Below are 23,692 nucleotides of genomic sequence, written 5' to 3'. Positions count from 1 at the left end.
TCGCACGGACGCCAAAATGGAAAATATTGAAATAAACGATATCGGAATTGAAAAACAACTGCTATCACTTAGTAGCGGAAAAGCATCCGGACCAGACGAGATACCCTTAAGATTCTACAGTGATTATGCTAAAGAACTTGCCCCCTTTCTATCAGCAATTTATCGTAGATCGCTGGAAGAACGTAAAGACTGGAAGAAAGCGCAGGTCGTTCCCATTTTCAAGAAGGGTCATAAATCAGATGCGTATAATTATAGGCCTATTTCGCTTACGTCAATCTGTTGTAGAATAATGGAACATGTTTTGTGTTCTCGTATTATGACGTTCTTAGATAATACAAATCTCCTTCATCATAACCAACATGGATTCCGCAAACAGAGATCATGTGAAACTCAGCTCGCCCTGTTTGCCCAAGAAATTCACAGTGCCGTAGACACTGGCGAGCAGATTGATGCCGTATTCCTGGACTTCAGGAAGGCATTTGATACGGTCCCGCACTTACGTTTAGTGAAAAAAATACGAGCTTACGGAATATCGGACCAGGTTTGTGATTGGATTCAGGATTTCCTAGAAGAAAGAACACAACATGTCATTCTTAACGGTTCAAAATCTGCAGATGTAGAGGTAATTTCGGGAGTACCGCAGGGAAGCGTGATAGGACCTTTATTGTTTACAATATACATAAATGACTTAGTTGACAACATCGGTAGCTCCGTGAGGCTATTTGCAGATGACACGGTTGTCTACAAGAAAGTAGCAACATCAGAAGACTCGTACGTACTCCAGGAGGACCTGCAGAGGATTAATGCATGGTGCGACAGCTGGCAGCTTTCCATAAATGTAATATAATGCGCATACATAGGGGCAGAAATCCATTCCAGTACGATTATGCCATAGGTGGTAAATCATTGGAAGCGGTAACGACCGTAAAATACTTAGGAGTTACTATCCGGAGCGATCTGAAGTGGAATGATCACATAAAACAAATAGTGGGAAAAGCAGGCGCCAGGTTGAGATTCATAGGAAGAATTCTAAGAAAATGTGACTCATCGACGAAAGAAGTAGCTTACAAAACGCTTGTTCGTCCGATTCTTGAGTATTGCTCATCAGTATGGGACCCTTACCAGGTTGGATTAATAGAAGAGATAGACATGATCCAGCGAAAAGCAGCGCGATTCGTTATGGGGACATTTAGTCAGCGGGAGAGCGTTACGGAGATGCTGAACAAGCTCCAGTGGCGGACACTTCAAGAAAGGCGTTACGCAATACGGAGAGGTTTATTATCGAAATTACGAGAGAGCACATTACGGGAAGAGATGGGCAACATATTACTACCGCCCAGATATATCTCGCGTAATGATCACAACGAAAAGATCCGAGAAATTAGAGCAAATACGGAGACTTACAAGCAGTCGTTCTTCCCACGCACAATTCGTGAATGGAACAGGGAAGGGGGGATCAGATAGTGGTACAATAAGTACCCTCCGCCACACACCGTAAGGTGGCTCGCGGAGTATAGATGTAGATGTAGATGTAGAAATATTGCTTACGTCTTTTTTTATGCCTTCTAGATGCTTTTCTCAGAAAGCTGACTTAAACGATGAGAGATCTTCGTGGATATGAGATAACTGCTGTTAAGGTAGTGTTTCCTCTGTATTAGTTACCTTAGTAACATTGAACTTTAGGTGACCCTGTCACTATTACAATGCTAGCATTTCAATTATTAAGCCGAGCCACAAAATGACAAGAAGGCTGTTTGCGGAGGAGCTATTGCTATCGGCTCAACCTGACGGAGAAACTTTCCACCAGCAGGGGCAAACACTTTGCGAGATAGCGGCTATCGGCGAGTTTACTTTAGATCGTGCGCCACTGGCTCCGATAAGCTCCCACTTGAGTGCCGCCGCGCTGCATGAATATTTGAACTGAACTCCCCGCTAGAGCTATTCCTGTCGCCTCATTTCGTAACGATTCAGGACCTCCTTTGGGAGAAGAACCCGCCTATGTCAACATTAATTCCCGTCTTTTTCAGTGCACTGTGGTGTTTCGAAGCTGTTACAAAAATTCGTTCAGCTATTCATATCTGTCATAGCTACTTAATGACACCGGAAGTGAATTGTATAAGTCAAGGCGGGTTAAATCTGAAAGTGTCTCAGTAAATAAGGACACTAAATGTACATTAGGTGACGGCATAAGACCCCACAGGGTTAAAAATGCTTTCTCCGGTATTCAGGCTGAACAATACTAATAATAATAATATTAATATTAATAATCTACATCAAGCGTTGGGACTTTTGGTCCGTTTCGTCTTTCTGATCTGGTCAGTCTATCTCTTTATTGGTCTTCCTAAATATCTTTTGCCTCTTGGTGTATATCACATTGTTTTCTCAGTGATTCTGGCATCTGACATAATGTTTTGTGTTCTTTCCTTCTTAGATGAAACTATTCATTGTGTCAATCAAGTTTTGCATATTCACTCCAGTTCTAGTGTTACTATTTCTACCTCTATCCATTAAAGTATGTGTAGCCTGGTATGAAGGAAATTTCATTTTGCATGCTTCTATTCTCTTTTTAGTAGTGTATCTCTGTCCATTTTCTTTCTCAAAGTTTTGCATATATAGGTGGTTATAATTAAAGTACAGCTACTCCAGAGGTCCAGTGTGAGCTGTAACTATCATATCACAGCGAAAATAAGTATATATTATAATGCGTTATTGCGGAACCGATTTACTCTGGAAAAGAATTGTTCCAATTTCGGCCACTAGGTGCGTTGTGAATTCAATAAGACGTATAGAAGTATTTCCGTATGTAATTGATTAGGAAGGGGACGTGGGCATAAAAGGTCAACCAAGTGAGGAAAGTATCATTTTGATTTTATTAATAACCGCTGCTTATACAATTTGTTAAATACGAGCACTAGAGACGTCGACGAGATGCTTGCTGTATAGAGGCAGATTTGCACCTGGTGGCCAAATTAGAAACTAATTTTTTTCCAATACAAATCGGTTTCGCAGTAACACATTGACATATCCACCGAGTTTCGCTGCCGTATGATAATTACATACAAGCCACACTAAACTTCCGTGAGTAGCTGCACTTTAATTATAACCACCCAGTAGTTCCATCAAATAGTGGAATATGTCTAATTTATTTTACATTTTATTATTTATCCCATATGTCATGTCGCACCCTTAGTATTTAAATATATTTTCTTGCTCTATTATCTGTTTAGTATCGACTGGTATCCTGAAAACGCCATTGATTTTGTCTTCATAATAGAGAGGTTCACGTTGAAATCTTTTGCTATTCTACTTACATCAGTTTCTTGCAGGTCATTCTCATTCTAACAAGTCCTTGGTCGTCAGCAAAAAGCAGTGTACTAACATACATATTGTTTTAAAATGTATTATTGCCTATACTCAATTTTTGGTTACGTCGCCGATATAGGAGTATATTAGAAAGAGTGGGTGGAAGGGGACACGCTTGTCTAACTCCTTACTTTATTTCAGTCGAATAATGTCTACCACCAGCTATTTGTATTTGTATTTTGTTATTCATTTATATGCCTTGTATAGCTCTTACAAAATGAGATGGCATTCCTATGTTTCTTAAAAATTTCGACAGTTTGTTTCGGTTTACTTTATCAAACGCCTCTTTGGAAGTGAGTGAAGGGAAAAAAAGTTGGTAAATTGAATTCATGGTGTTTTTCTATCAGTTGTATCATAGTGAAATTACAGTCCGGGTACGTTCTTCTTTTGTGAAAACCATGTTGAGCATCTGATAACATAGTTTCGTGACTGGCGATAGTCGTTTTTTTTTTTAATTGTAGCACACAATTAATGATGTGCATTTAGAAGGCTAATACCTTTGTAGTTCCCACTTCCATGTCTATTTAATTTCTTATAAACAGGTTGTATCTGGACCACGCTCAGTTCATTTAGTATCTAAACATAATTTCAAAAAATCGAGTAGTCTAACTTATTCACTATTTGGTGCATTTTTAACAGTTCTATATTGATTTTACCACATCCTGGAGTCTTCCTGTTCTTGTTAGAAGTTGTGTCCTGTAGTTCCTCCAGCGTTATTAAGTCTACATTGCTATCTACTTAAGCCAGAAACATCTGAGCGTCTTGCACATCTGTCCAGAGTGTTTTAAGGTATTGCCATCAATTAACTTCTGCTATTGTGTTTAGTTACAGACTGTCTTTATCTTCTTTGTTTAAATGTTTCATTATTTCGTATGATTTGTCTAGTCTTCCTCATAAATCCTGTTCAATGTTTGTGATAAATATTCACAACTATGATTTTTAAATTTCCTGACGTCTCTTTTCAGTATATCAGTATTTTTCTTTTACAATCTAGACTCAGATCTTGATCATCTAGGGGATTTAACATTGTTAAGTAGGTATGTTTCTTATCTTCAATTAGACTATGTTCTTCATCTATCCAGTATGACAGACCCATTTTGAAAAGATTTTTCTTTCTTGTGCCAAGTGCTTCTGCTGCAGCTTTAATTATTTCTTCCTTCATGTTATTCCATTCCTAGTTATCCATTGTTAAGTGTAAACTTACATACTATCCAAGTCTTTTCTATTATAGTAACTAGATGTTCTCTTCTTAAAGTAAATGTACTTTAAATGTTGTATCAGGATTATTTTGTTTCTGTTTAGAAATTGCCTTCTATCTTTGAATTAGTTTTATTTCGTGAGTTACAGATAATAGTCTGAAAAGACATATGTATACTGTTGTGTGTTGTCTCTTCTTATTTGTTGTGTCTTCTTATTTGTTATCACACAGCCTGTAACTATGGTACAGCCTTTAACTAAGTGGTTATATTTGTGGATCTGTTTATGCAAGAATAAGTGATCGTTATCCTTACCTTGTTATTTAATGACAATGTCTACAGTTTATATTCACTATTATTTAAGTGGAAGTGGAAGGAAGACAAGGATTTCTGGTCAGATGAGTATCGGGTAATATCAACAGCAGCAGAAAATGGTATAACAGGTGTAGGATTCGTTATGAATAGGAAGGTAGGGCAGAGGGTGTGTTACTGTGAACAGTTCAGTGACCGGGTTGTTCTAATCAGAATCGACAGCAGACCAACACCGACAACGATAGTTCAGGTATACATGCCGACGTCGCAAGCTGAAGATGAACAGATAGAGAAAGTGTATGAGGATATTGAAAGGGTAATGCAGTATGTAAAGGGGGACGAAAATCTAATAGTCATGGGCGACTGGAATGCAGTTGCAGGGGAAGGAGTAGAAGAAAAGGTTACAGGAGAATATGGGCTTGGGACAAGGAATGAAAGAGGAGAAAGACTAATTGAGTTCTGTAACAAGTTTCAGCTAATAATAGCGAATACCCTGTTCAAGAATTACAAGAGGAGGAGGTATACTTGGAAAAGGCCGGGAGATACGGGAAGATTTCAATTAGATTACATCATGGTCAGACAGAGATTCCGAAATCAGATACTGGATTGTAAGGCGTACCCAGGAGCAGATATAGACTCAGATCACAATATAGTAGTGATGAAGAGCAGGCTGAAGTTCAAGACATTAGTCAGATAGAATCTGTGGTGTCACCGCCAAACACCACACTTGCTAGGTGGTAGCTTTTAAATCGGCCGCGGTCCATTAGTACATGTCGGACCCGCGTGTCGCCACTGTCAGTGATTGCAGACCGAGCGCCACCACACGGCAGGTCTCGAGAGACTGACTAGCACTCGCCCCTGTTGTACAGCCGACGTTGCTAGGAAAGGTTCACTGAGAATTACGCTCTCATTTGCAAAGACGATAGTTACCATAGCCTTCAGCTAAGTCAATTGTTACGACCTAGCAAGGCGCCATTTATCCTTTGCTATGTATCTAATGAAGCATGTACAGTAACAAGACCAATGTTCACCAATTGTGGATTAAAGTTAAGTATTCCAGCAGCTACGTACTTTTCTTTATAGCATTCATTACGTATCCTGTTTCAGACCTCACGCCAGCCTGCGTGAGTTTAAGCGCGTGCCTTTCGGTTACCCGTCACTGTGGACTGGCTGTCTTGTCAGTCCACAACAGAATCAATATGCAAAGAAGTGGGATACGGAAGTACTAAGGAATGACGAGATACGTTTGAAGTTCTCTAACGCTATAGATACAGCAATAAGGAATAGCGCAGTAGGCAGTACAGTTGAAGAGGAATGGACATCTCTAAAAAGGGCCATCACAGAAGTTGGGAAGGAAAACATAGGTACAAAGAAGGTAGCTGCGAAGAAACCATGGGTAACAGAAGAAATACTTCAGTTGATTGATGAAAGGAGGAAGTACAAACATGTTCCGGGAAAATCAGGAATACAAAAATACAAATCGCTGAGGAATGAAATAAATAGGAAGTGCAGGGAAGCTAAGACGAAATGGCTGCAGGAAAAATGTGAAGACATCGAAAAAGATATGATTGTCTGAAGGACAGACTCAGCATACAGGAAAGTCAAAACAACCTTTGGTGACATTAAAAGCAACGGTGGTAACATTAAGAGTGCAACGGGAATTCCACTGTTACATGCAGAGAAAAGAGCAGATAGGTGGAAAGAATACATTGAAAGCCTCTATGAGGGTGAAGATTTGTCTGATGTGATAGAAGAAGAAACAGGAGTCGATTTAGAAGAGATAGGGGATCCAGTATTAGAATCGGAATTTAAAAGAGCTTTGGAGGACTTACGGTCAAATAAGGCAGAAGGGATATATAACATTCCATCAGAATTTCTAAAATCACTGGGGGAAGTGGCAACAAAACGACTATTCACGTTGGTGTGTAGAATATATGAGTCTGGCGACATACCATCTGACTTTCGGAGAAGCTTCATCCACACAATTCCGAAGACGGCAAGAGCTGACAAGTGCGAGAATTATCGCACAATCAGCTTAACAGCTCATGCATCGAAGCTGCTTACAAGAATAATATACAGAAGAATGGAAAAGAAAATTGAGAATGCGCTAGGTGACGATCAGTTTGGCTTTAGGAAAAGTAAAGGGACGAGAGAGGCAATTCTGACGTTACGGCTAATAATGGAAGCAAGGCTAAAGAAAAATCAAGACACTTTCATAGGATTTGTCGACCTGGAAAAAGCTGTTCGAGATTCTGAAAAAAGCAGGGGTAAGCTATAGGGAGAGACGGGTCATATACAATACGTACAACAACCAAGAGGGAATATTAAGAGTGGACGATCAAGAACGAAGTGCTCGTATTAAGAAAGGTGTAAGACAAGGCTGTAACCTTTCGCCCCTACTCTTCAATCTGTACATCGAGGAAGCAATGATGTAAATAAAAGAAAGGTTCAGGAATGGAATTAAAATACAAGGTGAAAGGATATCAATGATACGATTCGCTGATGACATTGCTATCCTGAGTGAAAGTGAAGAAGAATTAAATGATATGCTGAACGGAATGAACAGTCTAATGAGTACACAGTATGATTTGAGTGTAAATCGGAGAAAGACGAAGGTAATGAGAAGTAGTAGAAATGAGAACAGCGAGAAACTTAACATCAGGATTGATGGTCACGAAGTCAATGAAGTTAAGGAATTCTGCTACCTAGGCAGTAAAATAACCAATGACGGACGGAGCAAGGAGGACATCAAAAGCAGACTCGCTATGGCAAAAAAGGCATTTCTGGCCAAGAGAAGTCTACTAATATCAAATACCGGCCTTAATTTGAGGAAGAAATTTCTGAGGATGTACGTCTGGAGTACAGCATTGTATGGTAGTGAAACATGGACTGTGGGAAAACCGGAACAGAAGAGAATCGAAGCATTTGAGATGTGGTGCTATAGACGAATGTTGAAAAATAGATGGACTGATAAGGTAAGGAATGAGGAGGTTCTACGCAGAATCGGAGAGAAAAGGAATATGTGGAAAACACTGATAAGGAGAAGGGACAGAATGATAGGACATCTGCTAAGACATGAGGGAATGACTTCCATGGTACTAGAGGGAGCTGTAGAGGGCAAAAACTGTAGAGGAAGACAGAGATTGGAGTACGCCAAGCAAATAATTGAGGACGTAGGTTGCAAGTGCTACTCTGAGCTGAAGAGGTTAGCACAGGAAAGGAATTCGTGGCGGGCCGCATCAAACCAGTCAGTAGACCGATGACAAAAAAAAAAAATATTTATTACATTTTCCCATTCAGAATCTATAACATTTGCCAAGGGGGTCCACCCTTGTATTTAAATCTCCGGCTATTATCAGATAAACAGTTTTGTTTATCTCACGTAAGAAAATAACATATTTTAAATCTTCTTTTTGCCCTACTTAGTTGTATCATTGAAGCTTACATTTAATGATGATATACGTTTATCAATGCAATTACTGTCGCTTGTACTGCTGTGCGATGCTTGTGTGTCAGTGAACTAAGCATTTTTAAAAACGTGTTGACCTGTACCGTACCTTGCGGCCGTCGCCAGCCAAGTCCTCGTTGGTGGTGAACATGGGCGGCGAGACTGCGTCGTTGGTGTTGATGATGGGCACGATGTTCAGAGAGATCAGCTCCGACAACGTGCTGAACAGATTGCGCCGAGTCTCCTCGTTGTAGAAGTCGGGCTTTGTTACGAGCACCTGCACACAAGGCACGACACATCAGCGAAAATCATCATTATAAATGAATACCCATATGATACTTGCATAGAATAAGAATGAGGCTAAGACACTGAAGAAGCCAATTCAGCGATTCAGTAAGTAAAATAAAGCCTATGGTAGGAAATACAAGTATATAGAAACCACAATATGAAAATAGAACAAATAATTCCATATTGATATGTTGCTATTTAACAGGAAGTCAATGAAAATGATGCGATGGCAGAAATTCACCGCAGTTGTGTAAGACACGTAACAGGATGGCGCTGGAAGGAGCCATTTTAACCTTTACTTCTACGGACGACGGAAAGAGGAAAATTACATTTTTCTGCCACGTCTCGTAGTACAATGTCCTCTTAGAGAATACGACAGATAAGTAGGTACTGCAGTGAAAGAGCAGATGAAGATCCAGAACAAAATCCGTGAACGTATGAAGAATATTACGAGATGCCGTACAAACGTGGATCCCAATGCAGCTGCCTCGGTTCCTTCAGTAAGTTGCTTTTTCTAGTGAGACAGAGATGAATGCTGTCTTAGTAGACAATTAAATCAGTATGAGTTCTTCTTTACAGTTAAATTTATGCGTGTTACTGAACTTTGTTTTAGAAAAGTACTGGCTTTTATAGCGCAGGCTGAGTCCGAAATCCACCGACAGAGTTTAAGAGGCTGATCATAGTTTAAACAAGAACTTGTGTTCCCCAGTAGCTCGTCACAAAATAACACATTCACCGTGTTATTTTAACTGCATTTATGTCTGTATCGAAAACTTGCCACACATGCTACTATTCTATTCATATTTACTTTTTTGTCCAGATATCCTCATATGAATAAATTCACAAAAGTAAACAGGCTAATAAACCGAAGTAATGATTCTGCAACCATTAAATGGAGATGAAGTGTTTTGTATTCCAAAACGCTGCAGTAACTCCGATCAGCCGATAAAAACTCCTCGGTAAAGTTTGGATTCACTCTCGACATCTTACACAATAGAAGCTTTATACGGACTGGAGCAAATGAAAGTGGCACGGACGAGTCGTTACAACTGGCGGAGGAAAAAAACTACAGTTACTTCCGACAGTCGAACCTTGGAGCACATTTACACAGTCTTCGCGCCTGGCAGAGTTTTAGAAGAGGTCAGTCTGGTCGCGGCCCTAGCTGTCCACTCAGGTCACTTGATCTGTCGATGTGCGTTTACTTTGTGTGAGCAGCTCTCAAGTCTTCGGAATATAGCAACAACCCTCGTAGTCTTCAAGAACTGCATCAAAAAATTTCGGATGAGTCTGCAGCAATTCCAACAGTCCACATTCGATCTGCATTCAGCAGCTTGCTGATCAGGGCACAAAAGTGCCAAGAGATGAATGTTGGTCACTTTCAACATCTGCTATAGTTAGGATATTACTGTATTTCCTTTCCTCTGCTATGTTTCTTTATACCCTGGAACTCTGTTCTTTGGGCCGTTTTTGCTTGCACCACCCTGAAAATCTGACAGGATAAATGAAGAACGACCTCAAATACATTACATTTAAATAAACAGCAACTTTGAAGTAATATATAATATTTCTACAGTCAAAACATCACAACGTATTTTGTGTATTACATTTCGTTAAATTTATTTGTGCTACTAGCGCTAAGTACATTGATGGAAAACACACGCAGCACCAAGGAGGAGCTGTGCGATATAAACGAAAGTAGATAGGCGTGTTTCTACATCTGAAGGATGTCTACTAAAATATCGAGCCAGTCGCCTAGGAGTGGCGCTAGTAGCACCATTACGAGGATGAAGATCAGGTTTGCTTTTAATACACGCTGTAACTGTCATAGGCGTTAGTTACTTTTGAAACTGGATGTGGTGAGTTGATGTTAATCAAAAATGCTTTCAGTGCGACAAAGACGCCATTATCAGCACCTCATTGTTTTGAACGAGGTCATGTAATAGGGCTATGAGAAGTTGGATGTTTCGTCTGCGATGCTGCAAAAAGATTTGGCAGGAATGTAGCCGCTGTACGTGGTGACTGGTAGCGGTGTTCCCGAGAATGTACGGTCACAAGAAGACCGGGTTCTGGAGGGCCACGTGGCATTACCAGGAGCGAAGACCATCGTGTTCGGCGTATGTCTATGGCGCATCGTGCTGCATGTGCAGCAGCAATTTGAGCAGCAGTTGGCATCACAGTGACACAACGAACTGTTATAAACCGATTGCTTCAGGGACACCTCCGATCAAGAAGCCCTGTAGCGTGCATTCCATTGAGCCCAAACCGCCACCATTTATGACTTCAGTGGTGTCAGGCGAAAGCTCATTGAAAGTCAGGGGGTAGGTCTGTTGTGTTTTTTGATGGAAGCTTTTTCTGCCTATGCGCCAGTGATCGCCGTGTGTTGGTTATAAGGTGACCACTTGAGAACCTGCAACCAACCTGCCAGCGTGCTAGACACATTGGACCTACACCTGGAGTTATGGTCTGGGGTGCGATTTCGTATGACAGCAGTAGCACTCCCATGCTCATTCTACGCAACCTGAATGTAAATTTGTGGGTCGTTCTTGTGATTCAACCTGTTGTACTGCCATTCACGAACAGCATTCCAGGGAGTGTTTTCCAACAGGATAACACTCGCCCACATACCGTTGTTGGAACCCAATGTGCTCAACAATGTGCTCCGAAGAGAAGTTGAGAGGTTGAAAGGTATGGTTTGCGTTACTGGCCGCACAATTAGAATCTCGGATGCGCGCCCATTTATGCTGTGTTCAAATAATTCGACTCTGAGCACAAAGCAGAGAAGAATAAAGTAACAATGAATAGTTTTGGTGAACATGTTTCCTACCAGAATAATGTAATTTGACTGTGATCATTTCTAATATGAACTGTGAAACTAGTGACTTCGTAATCGAACTTGAGTGGTTTATAGCTTTACCTACATCCTCAGTTGTAAATAAAACAGGAAAGCTATTAGTATCCCTGATTTGGAACGCATCAAATCTTGTAGTAGAATCGAGAGCCATAGCCACATCATTAGTTATGTTACAGCGTCACTTCAAGAACAGCGAACTCGCGACCTCAGCACTACAACTGCGGTGGGACAACGTCATATATACAGGTGTCAGAGTCATGAACTGTAACGGAATTTCTGTGTCATAACTTGAAGCGACAGAACACATGTCCTGCATTTCCACTAAAAATTGAAAAAGTTACATGTCATTCGTGGTGACACGGAGGTGGGTAAGAAGAATTAATGTGGGGACTGAATAGCATTTGAGTGCATGAGAACTCGATACAATCCCTCATTTACATCCACAATATTTTCTCTCCCCCTCCCCTCCCCCAGTCACTTTTATACTTTCATACAGCCGTAATTGTCCTACGGAAAAATGGCACCCGCTACTATCTCATGAGAGGTAACACATGAGGCCGCAGGATGTCCGTGTCGTATCACTGTGCTGCTAGAGTCCCTCAGTCACTGTTAGCCATGACCTGATGTAGCCAACGCATACCATGACAGAACGACTAACACAGTCCTGCCCCCCCCCCCCCCCCCCCAAAGCATTGGAAGAATAGATCCTCTCCACAGATCACCGTCATACTTCGCCGACGATGATCATGTGGGGTGGTACAGAACCGATTCACACTGACCAAAGCGCGACACCATTCGTCGGCAATCCGTGCTTCCTGGTGACGCCAACACGCCAAACGCAGCCGTTTGTGTTGAGGTGTTAACTGCAGCCTACGCGTTACTAGTCTCCCGTCGATGGTTCGGGATGACAGAGAATGTTGCAGGGAACCCACTACTTATTCTTGGATGGTAGGCGGAGGAGTGGATGGTTTACGAAGTGGTTGGTACGCAGCACAGCGATCTTTCATTGTGGTGGTCAGACGTGGTCGATTGGGACCTTGAAGCGTAGCCGTACAGGAAAGTCCCACAAAAACGGACACTGAATGATTTAACTAGCCGGCCAAATGAAGAATCACAGTGAGAATCCTTTCGGCTGATAACGTTGGCTCACACAGGTACGCGGAATCTCCATGTTGTTCACAGTGATCGCTCAATGTGTTACACCATTCAAGTCCCTTATTTGCCCTACCAGGCCTGGTAACAACACCAAACATGATGAGTATTAATGCAACCTGGCGGCCGTTATACTATAATCATTTACCCAACGTCGCTGGTGTGTACGTGTATGAAGCAGCAGTGGGATCTGACAGTGTTTTCTGTGTGCTACAGTTCTTTTGTCAGGCACTGTAGTTACAAATTGTTGAGAATGACAAATGCAGGGTGACTGGCATTAGGGGCGATATAGGGCAGAGGGAAGTGACTATTTTTGAATTCAGTTTTGAGGAGAAATGATGGCTACTCCACTTTTGTTGCTATCTGCAATATCCTCAGTGGGGAAGGACCCTCCAGTGTACATCTTACCACAAATATATCATCTTCTGAAATGTGTACCACCAGCGTCCTTTGATATGGACAATCATTTTATTGCTACAAAAAACGTCTTTTCTGATCGCTAACATTCTACGACTATAGAGAATTTGGAGCACCTGGAGTTTCATTGTGGTTCGAAATGAAAGGTGAGGTATTGTATCTCAGTAATTTAGGTGAATACAGAAATTTTATTAATGGATTCTTCCGTGATTTCTTGGTAGAACAATTCTATATAATACGGTTGAACAACGAATAAATTGTATTTGATTTTCTTATTTTTGCTTATTTCTAACTAGTTTTCGGTTTATTGGGTCATCTTGAGGAAACAACTGACTAGCACTTCCGCAGAATGTTGTACACCAGACTTCTTTTTTACGTTGAAAATTACGTTTTACTCAATGGACAAGATTAAACTCAGTAAATAATTAAACTACACAATACTACAGTCTTATGTGTTACATAGTTCTAATGCTAAAGTTAGTGAGGCCATGACATTGGTTGAGAAGCTATCACACTAAGCACTCTTCATTTATGTTGTGCACAAAAGATGTTTTTAAACGTTGTAAATTATACTTTGCGGAACAGACAATATTAAACAGAATAAATAATTAAAATACACAGTACTATGTACTTTAATTACTCAGTACACAATTACATAATGTTGTATCTTTTAATTATTTTGTTGTGTTTAATATTGTCTACTTCGTAAACGCTAAGTTACGACTTTAAAAAAGAAGTTTGGTGCACATCATTCTGTGCAAGTAGACTGTATCTTTGCTTATAATGTTTGGTTACAAGAACTAGTGTCTCTTGCAGACACTAGTCGGTTGTTCCCTGAAGATGGACCGATAACCAGAACACTCTTTAGAAATAAACAGGAGTCAGTAGAGCAAAAACACCTTACTTCTTATTTAACGTTAATAGGCATTTTAATAAACAGGTGTGATTGAAAATAATTTTCATTCATTATTTTCAAATTAAAAATTATTACTATAAAATGTACCCTACAAATATACTATCGAGCGAGGTGGTGCAGTGGGTAGCACACTAGACTCGCATTCTGCAGGACGACGGTTCAAAGACACGTCCGGGCACGATGATTTAGGTTTACTATGATTTCTCTAAATCGCTTCAGACAAATGCTGGGTTGGTTCCTTTGAAAGGGCACGACCATCTTTCTTCCCCATCTTTCCCTAATCCGACGGGACCGATGACCTCGCTGTTTGTTCCCAAATCAACCAACCAACCAATAAGTATACTTTTTCTGGTACGTTAAGTGCGTATTAAGATAATATGGTGTAATTCAGAAATTGATTTCAGGAGAAATTATTATTCTATGTTAAACATTTCATAACATGTTTTCGTAAGATTTTATGTTTATATACATAGTGTAATTGTTTTCATTACATAAATGCCTACGTATTTTGCTTTTTGATACGATGGATATCCGGAAAATAAGTTCCGATCGGTCAAGAAATGGAAACCACTGTGAAAATCTAATAAAGCTTTGGACATATATTTTCGACAGTGTCTCTAGTATGCCTGTCGGTTATATCACTTCGCTCTTTTCAGTTCTGAGCGCATGGTGAACACATAAAGATGCGTAGAAAATAGCGTCTCCCGCAAAGTATGATGTCCTGTTGAGAGATTTAGCCTGATGTTATGCAGCCCACATTACAGAACTATTATACTGTTGCTACTTTGGGTTAATTCTCGGTCGCAAACTACAGGGCAATGAAAATGCTCCTGCAGCGTTTTCGACGGGAAGTGTTTGATCACCCGCTCTAATTCCGTAATTGGCTCCCTGCGTGTTTCATCTCTACTCACATTAACTACTAGCTACGAAGACAATATTTTCGCACAGAGTATAGATGTGCGTAGAGAATTGTCGGGAAGCACAAACGGCTGCCTTGAGTGACGAGGGTATTGGAAAGTTGGTACAACGCTACGACAAATGTCTAAGTCTGAGTGGTGACTATGTAGAGCAGTGGCTGGAAGCTGTAGCTAACTGTTGCAGATAAAATATTTCTGATTTTCGAAGTAGTTTCCATTTCGCGATAGATCGGAGCTTACTTTCGGAACAGCCCTAGTATTACATACAAAACTGGGCTCTAGTGGTAACACACCTATTTCTGACTCCTACAGGCACGTGTGGTTTTTGGGGAGGATAAAGGAAAGGGGTAACGAGGCTTGGCTGCGAGCCCAGAGTGAGCGAGGTGCCGTGACGTGCCGGTACTCACCTGCGCCAGCTTGACGCCGTACTGCGCGAACATGGCGTCGTACAGCGACATGAGGCCAGACTGGCCCACGGCGGCGGCGGCGCGCGGCTCCAGCAGCTTCCCCGCGTCCTGCAACATAGCCGCCGCTATCGTGAACCCCTGATCTCTCAACTTACGTAATTCCAGTCCACAAGTCCTTTCAATCAGCACACTAACTCCTTTACTTAAAAAAAAAGTTATCTGTACAAAATAACATTGTACCCAACAACAGTTCAGGTTTCATCACCTTGAAGTGAAAATGGTGGCAAGGCGCCACATCGGAAGAATCAGCTGATGGGGATGGGGCCACGAGATAGCAGTTGTTAGTATTAAGGGGGGGTAGGACATGAAACGGGCGGCCTTGGAGCAGGAGAGGCACCACAGGACATTTTAATTTGCACTGTCTATACTTTTACAAATAAATTCGTAAAACTTTGTCAGCATGACCAGGAAGGATTCAGGATTCACAATCACAGCAGTGGAAGTTCAAAAAACATAACAAAACAAATTTTTTTACATGTGAAATTTCATCATTTTTTTCACTTAGTATTGGCTGCATTTGTTGCTGTAGGTATACTTTTCTTCATAAGTAAGAGAGATTCTTCGATGAAATTTGCACAGCATACAAACCATACTTACAGGTGTATGAAACTCTAGAATTTTCCAAATCTGTTAAAAACTGTGCTAAAAATTTAGATAATTAACTAAAAAATTCGAGTTTTCTCTAAACACGAAGTTTAAAATGTAACAGCCCATTCATTTTTTCATAGATTAAATAAATTATAGAGTTTCACACACCTGTAAGTACGGTTTGTAAGCTATGCAAAATTCATCGAGGAATCTCTCTTACTTATGAAGAAAAGTGTACCTATAGCAACAAATGCAGCCGACAGTAAGTGAAAAAATCATGAAATTTCACTTTTAAAAAATATTATTTTTTCATGTTTCTCAACTTCCACTGCTATGGGTGTGAATCCTGAATCCTTTCTGGCCATGCTAACAAAGTTTTATGAATTTGTTTGTAAAAGTATAGACAGTGCAAATTAAAATGTCCTGTGGTGCCTCTCCTTCTCGAAGTTGGCCCGTTTGACATCCTATACCCCTTGACACCACTGTATGTGGCCACTGTCAGTATACCTATGAGGTTAGTGCATTGCCTTGGGGGGAAGACAGTCTTTCACCGAGCGGAGTAAGTGGAGTTTTCAACAATTCAAAACTCTTCCTCTTCGTCATGTATTTCATAAATTTCCTGCTAAACAAATTAAAAACAACACACTTATCCTCTTCTAAATCCACGTTTCATGCAGTCACAGATATTTGTCTTCATCTGATTGTATATCTAGTTCTCCAGTTATGGACCGTCAGTGATTCTGCTTGCTCTTCTGTAACTGCTGAACTTACGATATTTGGTTTTCCTTTAGGTCTTTCTTCCTTGTGACCTAACTCACTTATTGCGCGACAAAGCGGCCACGGCGAGAAATTACACGGTCAAGTGAAAAAGTCCACAGCTCAAATTAGAGCTGTTTTATTACCTCTAATGCCAAGTAAGGAAAGTGAAAGAAGAAAGTGCCTTTGCGTTCAGCCACTGCAGTTTGCTGCTTAAGTCAATATGAAGCAAAAGGAAGTGACAGCGCAGACAGAAAAATGACCCGACGTGGAAGCAAAATGTCAAAATCTGGGTGTGCAAGTTGCCACAAGACGGACACAGTGTTCACTGGAAAACTAGCATCTATTCCAGAGGAGGAGCAGAAAAATACACAAAATAAGTAGCCCGTTGACCATATAGAGAAGCTTATTATTACGCCGCAAGTCTCGCGATGTTATGAACAATATAATGGAATACCTACATCGGGGAAGCTTCTTAGTTTTTGTCTCACAGATCTGGACTGAAGACAAGGGAAAAAATTAAGACAAAAAATTGTTTTGTCTGTAACATTTACTTCCAAAGTGTGCCAGAATATATTAGTTATTACGAGCGAACGAGATTACATATCCTCTAAAAAGGAAATCTACATTAAGTGTAAAAAAGAAAAGAACAGAGAATTATCGGAATTAAAGTGTCCAATGGTACATTCAAACGAAACGTGGTCATATAGAGGACGAATTAACTAAAGCTTGCACGGCAAACATTGCTGAAATGGGAAGCACTATTGATGAGCAGTTTTCACAGAATGCATTGGTAGTCAGGGACTTGTGTTGTTAGCCAATACAAAGATTGTAATAATACTTATAAATTGTATTTTTGAGCAAACATATACTTTTTAAATGGAACAATACCTATCGACATTAACAGACTAAAAGTAGGGAAAATTAGAACGTCAGTGGAAATTGTTGCAGGATTGTGGTGCGAGTCATTGATGATTTATCTATTTTGCAAAGTATCCACTTTGCCACTTGTACAATAACTGTGGTGGCACTCGCTAAACAACACAAGTGCTTACACTAGTTATGTGAATTCTGACCAGCTCAAAATGACCACACGAACTAGCATTTCAGCAGAAATGTCTGAGCAGGCGGCAGTAATACGTCTGTGGGTGTCACCGGGTGTAGTTGGTATGTCCTTGTAGACAGCGTCCTTCAACTTTCCCCACAGAAAAAATTCTACAGGCGATAAATATGGTGAAAGGGCCGGCCGAGGTACAATTCCTCTACCCCAATCCAGCCATTTCGAAAAAATTCGTGCAGACATGGTGTAGTACTTCGTGCGCTAAGGGCTGGGCAGCCATCACATTGTTACTACATGTTTCCCCTAGCCTGCAGAAGCACGTCTTCTGTCATTCGTGGAAGATAGTCTGTTAGCAACCTGCGATACTTGTGCGCGGCCGGCCGGTGTGGCCGTGCGGTTCTAGGCGCTTCAGTCTGGAACCGCGTGACCGCTACGGTCGCAGGTTCGAATCCTGCTTCGGGCATGGATGTGTGTGATGTCCTTGGGTTAGTTAGGTTTAAGTAGTTCTAAATTCTAGGGGACTGATGACCGCAGTTGGTAAGTCCCATAGTGCTCATAGCCATTTGAACCATTCGAACTTGTGCGCGTTCAGTGTTCCGTCTATGAAAATCGGACCTATGAGCTGATGGTTCACAATCCCACACCACACGTTTACACTCCATCGATGCTGACGTTCCACCTGAGGAAGCTAAGGGAATTGTCAACAGGACAATAGTGCATGTCTCGGCAGTTTACCTGGCCGTGATTTGTAAATCCCATCGTTTACTGACGACTTACTGCTTGAACTATCACACACCAACTGACAATCAAGTTGCAGTACACTCAAGGAGTACACAAGCAGACTGTAAGCAAACAAAACAACTTCGTGCCTAGCAATTACGCAGGTTGAATGGCACAAACAAGTGTCAGGGGGGAAACTTTTCAAATTACGATATCTCGTAAACGATTCACGCTAGAATCATGCAACAAACACCACTGACATTCTAATTTATCCTACTTTTATTTCGTTAATGTCAATAGGCGCTGTTCCATTTAAAAGAAGTGTATGTTTGCACGAAAAATACACTTTGTAAGAATTATTACTATCTGTTTATTGGCTAACAATACAAGCCACTGACTACCAGTCTATTCTGTGAAAACCACACATCAATGATATTTTCCTTTTCTTCAATATTTGCGGTGCAAGTTTCAGGTGATTCACCTTGTATATTACAATGTCAGTATATGTTGGATAAGGGAAAGTATGTGACGCATGTTGTGAAACAAAAATATTGGTGAATCTAAAGCTTTGATATGTTGGGTACTCGTGGTCTCGAGGCGTATTTGCTTCGGCGCTTCGTATACAGTCGTGCGCTGCGGATGCACCTCATGTTCGACTGTCACTCGCGGATTTTCGTTACCCCAAACTCTGCAGCTCTGCTTATTGATGTACTCACTGAGATGTAAGTGCGCCTCGTCTGAGACAATTATTCTTTTTGTGAAGATCTCGTTCTCCGCTTATCGAGGCAAGACACATCGAGCAACTCGATGTCTCTTTCCATAATCTTCAGGCCTCACCTCTAGTGAGAGTTGAATCTTGTACGCACACATTTTCAGATATTTTGAAAGGATTTCATGCAGTTAACTTGATGGTAAATTAAATCGTTGGGAACGATTTTCTGGGGCTTACGGGCACGTTGTCTCGCACGACAGCAATGTGTTATTTTGTTCGAAGAGGAAGTGGTCGTCTTGTTATCTTAACGTCTCAAATGGCTCAAATGGCTCTGAGCACTATGGGACTTACCAGCTGTGGTCATCAGTCCCCTAGAACTTAGAACTACTTAAACCTAACTAACCTAAGGACATCACACACATCCATGCCCGAGGCAGGATTCGAACCTGCGACCGTAGCAGTCGCGCGGTTCCGGACTGCGCGCCTAGAACCGCGAGACCACCGCGGCCGGCTCTTAACGTCTGAAACAGAACTCGTGGTCTCAAACTTCCGGATCAACTTCCGAATTGATGATTCGGTTAGTGCAACATTACGTCCGAGTGTCACACGCAATTCATGAACGGTTGCCGTGGGACTTTATTTGTTTTTGTAATAACTTTTTATCACTTGAATGCGCTGCTTACTGGTCATCGGATCCATGACGAAGACAAACATCAAACACGAATACAAAAGCTGCCAGACAACTAATGAGAGGTATCGCAGATCACAAAAATGAAAAAAAAAAAACACGTCTGCCAACCGTCATATGACAACATGGCTCAAAATTCAAATTTGTCCTTACCTCCCGGACGCCAGTTATGTATAAATAATTGGCACTTCAATGCAACTTTAAAAATCGAATTGTGACTCAGAAAATGGGTTTACTGCACGGCAATGTCCACGTGAGTGGGGCTACGTCAACAGGAGCACCACGGACTGCGACTACGGCGTGTTGCGGCACCACTGACGCGGCAACAGAAGGGCGCGCCTACCTCATCAGCATTTACACGAGTGGCAAGCACCGCATCGTCTTTTCAAACGAGTCCCGGTTCTGTGCTCGTAATCGCGATGGACGCAACCGTGTGTGGAGAGTTCGAGGAGAACGAGCGTTGCCAGATTGCATTCGTCATCGCCGTACGGGCCCAGTACCTGGCGTGATGGCGTGCAGTACCGTTGGGTCACGACACAATCACTTCTAGTTCGCACAGCTGGTAATTTGGACAGCAGACGTTATATTTAAGACGTATTAAGGCCAGTGTCTGTGCTCTATATTCGGTATATTCGTGACGTTATCTTTGAACAGGTGATCCAAGACCAGATGTTATGTGTACTGCCCTGAACCTCTTCGATATAGAGGGTGTTTGGATGTTGCTCTAGTCAGCGAGTTCTTGAGCACATTCTCACCCACGGAAAACATGTGGTCGTCCAGAGAGAATGGCACGACGCCACTTGCCACTGATGAACTCTGGCAGACAGTTACAGCCGCACGGAATTTCTGTATCTACGTCTACTTAGATACTCTGCAAGCCACCGTATGGTGCATGGCGAAGGATGTCTTGTACCGCTACTAGTCATTTCCTTTCCTGTTCCACTCGCAAATGCAGCGCGGCAAAAACCAGGTTCTATATGCCTCCATACGAGCCATAATTTGTCTTCTCTGCATGCTCCTTAGACGAAATGTACGTTGATGGTAACAGAATAGTTCCAAGTGCAAATGCCGGTCCTCTAAATTTTTTCAATAGTGAATTGTAATATCTTCGTGTCGGTCGAACCTACCGTTCACGAATTTAGTAGCACGTCTCTGAATAGCTTCAATGTCTGACTCTGATCCGCCCTGATCCTAAACACTCGAGTAGTACTCAAGAATGGGTCACGCTAGTATTCTATACGCGATCTACGTCACATATGAGCTATTTCAACATTACACAATTATTTTTGCTACTCATCTGCAGTAACTTACATTTTTCTACATTTGGAGTAAGCTGTCGTTCATCACACCAACCAGAAGCTTTGTCTACGTTATCTTGTATCCTCCTACAGCCACAGAACGACGACACCTTCCGATACACCACAATCTCATTGGCAAACGGCCGCAGATTGATGCTCATTCTACCGGCTAGATCATTTATACATGGTAGCCAGAAACAGTATGAAAAGCTTTGTAAAGGTGTTGCACGGGACGTTTTGCTGAGAAATAGTTGATAAGAAACAAAATTCGGTAGATTGCATCGTTTCGGAGTTAATTAGCGCTGAAGTTAGCATGCTCAAAGTGGCTTGACAGATAGAATTAATGTCAGTTGTTCTCATAGCGTAGATGATAGCACACGGAGACTGCTGATCTTTTAGCTCGGGTTCCATCCTTACTACCATCCTAAGTCCAATTTTTGTACCTCTCTCTTGTTGGGCTTCAGGAAACCAAACGAAGAACACGTCTAGGCACACTGTCTCAGGAGGGACGCTTGAATGTGTTCTCCGAACGATCTGACTGCCTAACTTCAATGTTAGTTAACTCGGAAACGACGAAACGTATCAATTTTTTTCTCAATAATTATTTCTCAATACGGTCCAATCTGCAACATCCTTGTAAGCTTTTCAGAATGTTTCTGATCACCCTGTATACGTAGAGGACAAGAACGGTCCTATCACACATCGCATGTGGGCGCTTCTGACGATACTCATGTTTATGTTTTGTTTGGTAACCTACCAGTTCGGCTCGATACACAACCGGATAACCTTGTGGTTGCTGCCAGCTCTCAATACTAAATTTCACATCCCGCTAACCTCCAAATCATAAATTTAGTAACGTATTCCTCCTACTATACTATAAATGAAATTTAGTTATTTTTAATCCATAATTGCGATACTGTGTTAGTAGCCAGTGGTGTATTATCTGTCAAACACTTCGTGGTGGCTGTGCACCGTGTTCCAAGCAAAATAATTCGTCTAAATGCTCGTCACACCGACAGTCTTTTCACGTTTCGCTGTAGCTAAGATCGGAGGTTAATGTTGCGATGTCCTACAAAAATTCAATAAGGGCATGTTCCACTATACGGGACAGTCAGCCAAATTCAAATAAGCTTCATGTTTTTTTTTTTTTTTTTGGAGATGATGAAATGATCAGATTTGTGTTTAACATTGGGAATACAATACTATGAATAAATTCATAATTTCTAGTTCTACTCTTTATTGAATATCGTTGAATATAATCTTCAATAATTTGAAAACTTTCAGATTTCATAGATCAGTCGCTGAGAAAAACATGTTTTATGCCAAGACGAAAGTCGAAATCAACTGCCTGGAGACCTGCTGGGCCGCTAAAGCTCTCTCCCGACTCTCTTACCGCATCGGCTGTGACTGATGGCGTTCGTCACAGATGAGGGTTACCGGCTCCGCCCTCTCTGGCTGCCAGAAAAAAAACGCGGGGGCGGCTCTGGAGCCGTGATGCGAGCGCGCGCAGACACGGCGGCGACGTACACGCCAAAGCACTCCTGTCCGTGGCGCGTCGCCGCGGCGCAATGGATTTCCCGCGTAGCGCAGGTGGTGTCGGGCGACAACTTGGCTCTCGGGCAATGGCCGACATAAAACTTCTTCGCCTGCTCTCTCCTCTAACTGGAGGCCATAAGCCGTCATCCAAATACGAATGGGCCAAGTGGAACCTTAATGAATCAAGCGGGCACCGAACGGGAAGTCGAGAAAGTGGCTGTCGCGCCCTCAATCTCTCACACTTTTCCAACAGCACTGAGGATTTGCTGAAGCAAGAAACAGCTAAGCACAGCTACTTCACGCTGACAGGATCATCAGTTAAAATGTATTCGTCCTCTTACCCACTTACGTAAAATGAGAAATCCATATTATTACTGGACCCTGTAACTGTTTGGAACATATATAACTATCGCGAACATTCGCGCTCTTTGCTAACGAGGGAAAATAGTCATGACGCTTTAATCGTCCCCTCGAAAAACTAAAGTTACATAATTATTACATTGTTTGTTTGCAGACACATGCCTGCCGTCCTGGCACACATCAAAATCCGCGTAGCTCGAAACCATAGCATATCGCTATACGAAAGAATACTCAACGGTGCATCCCGTTGACAAAGTAGAGTTTGGTGCAGTAGTTAGTTTTCAGCAGCACCCGAATTCTTTCAGCTATGTCAGACAAATATAGACAGCTGAAGAAGACATCTGGATTCTTCTGGCAACGCTGCAACATTCAAGTAGCTGCCGGTGAAACGTCCCCTTTGGAAAATTATGTATTAATCTGCTTGTAAACCTCTTACGTTATTTGTTTTTCAAACAGCTGAGCAAAACTGAACGTACTCAGACATTTCTCTCTTTACTTATTCTGATCATCACTAAACTGACATACAATATTTTTAGCGCAACGCAATAATCCCCACAAAAGAATGGCCCTGACTAACAATAACCTATACCTTTCATGAATAACTTACCTCACAAAAATCTTCGTTACTAGAACTACTGCAATACAAC

At 41.6% G+C, this 23,692-nt stretch overlaps 1 protein-coding gene across 1 annotated transcript in view; it reads right to left on the bottom strand.

The window, feature by feature from the left end:
• Positions 1-23,692, bottom strand: part of LOC124794936 (delta-1-pyrroline-5-carboxylate synthase) — a 205,032-nt gene that overhangs the window by 136,257 nt on the left and 45,083 nt on the right. The window contains exons 4-5 of the mRNA XM_047258653.1: positions 15,268-15,375; positions 8,429-8,596 (exon numbers count right to left, since the gene is read on the bottom strand). Coding sequence (XP_047114609.1) covers positions 8,429-8,596; positions 15,268-15,375 — 276 coding nt within the window. The remainder of the gene's footprint in view (positions 1-8,428; positions 8,597-15,267; positions 15,376-23,692) is intronic.

This window comes from Schistocerca piceifrons, chromosome 1 (assembly GCF_021461385.2).
Source record: "Schistocerca piceifrons isolate TAMUIC-IGC-003096 chromosome 1, iqSchPice1.1, whole genome shotgun sequence".
Taxonomy (NCBI): Eukaryota; Metazoa; Arthropoda; class Insecta; order Orthoptera; family Acrididae; genus Schistocerca; species Schistocerca piceifrons.
This window is presented reverse-complemented; position numbering and strand designations above follow the sequence as displayed.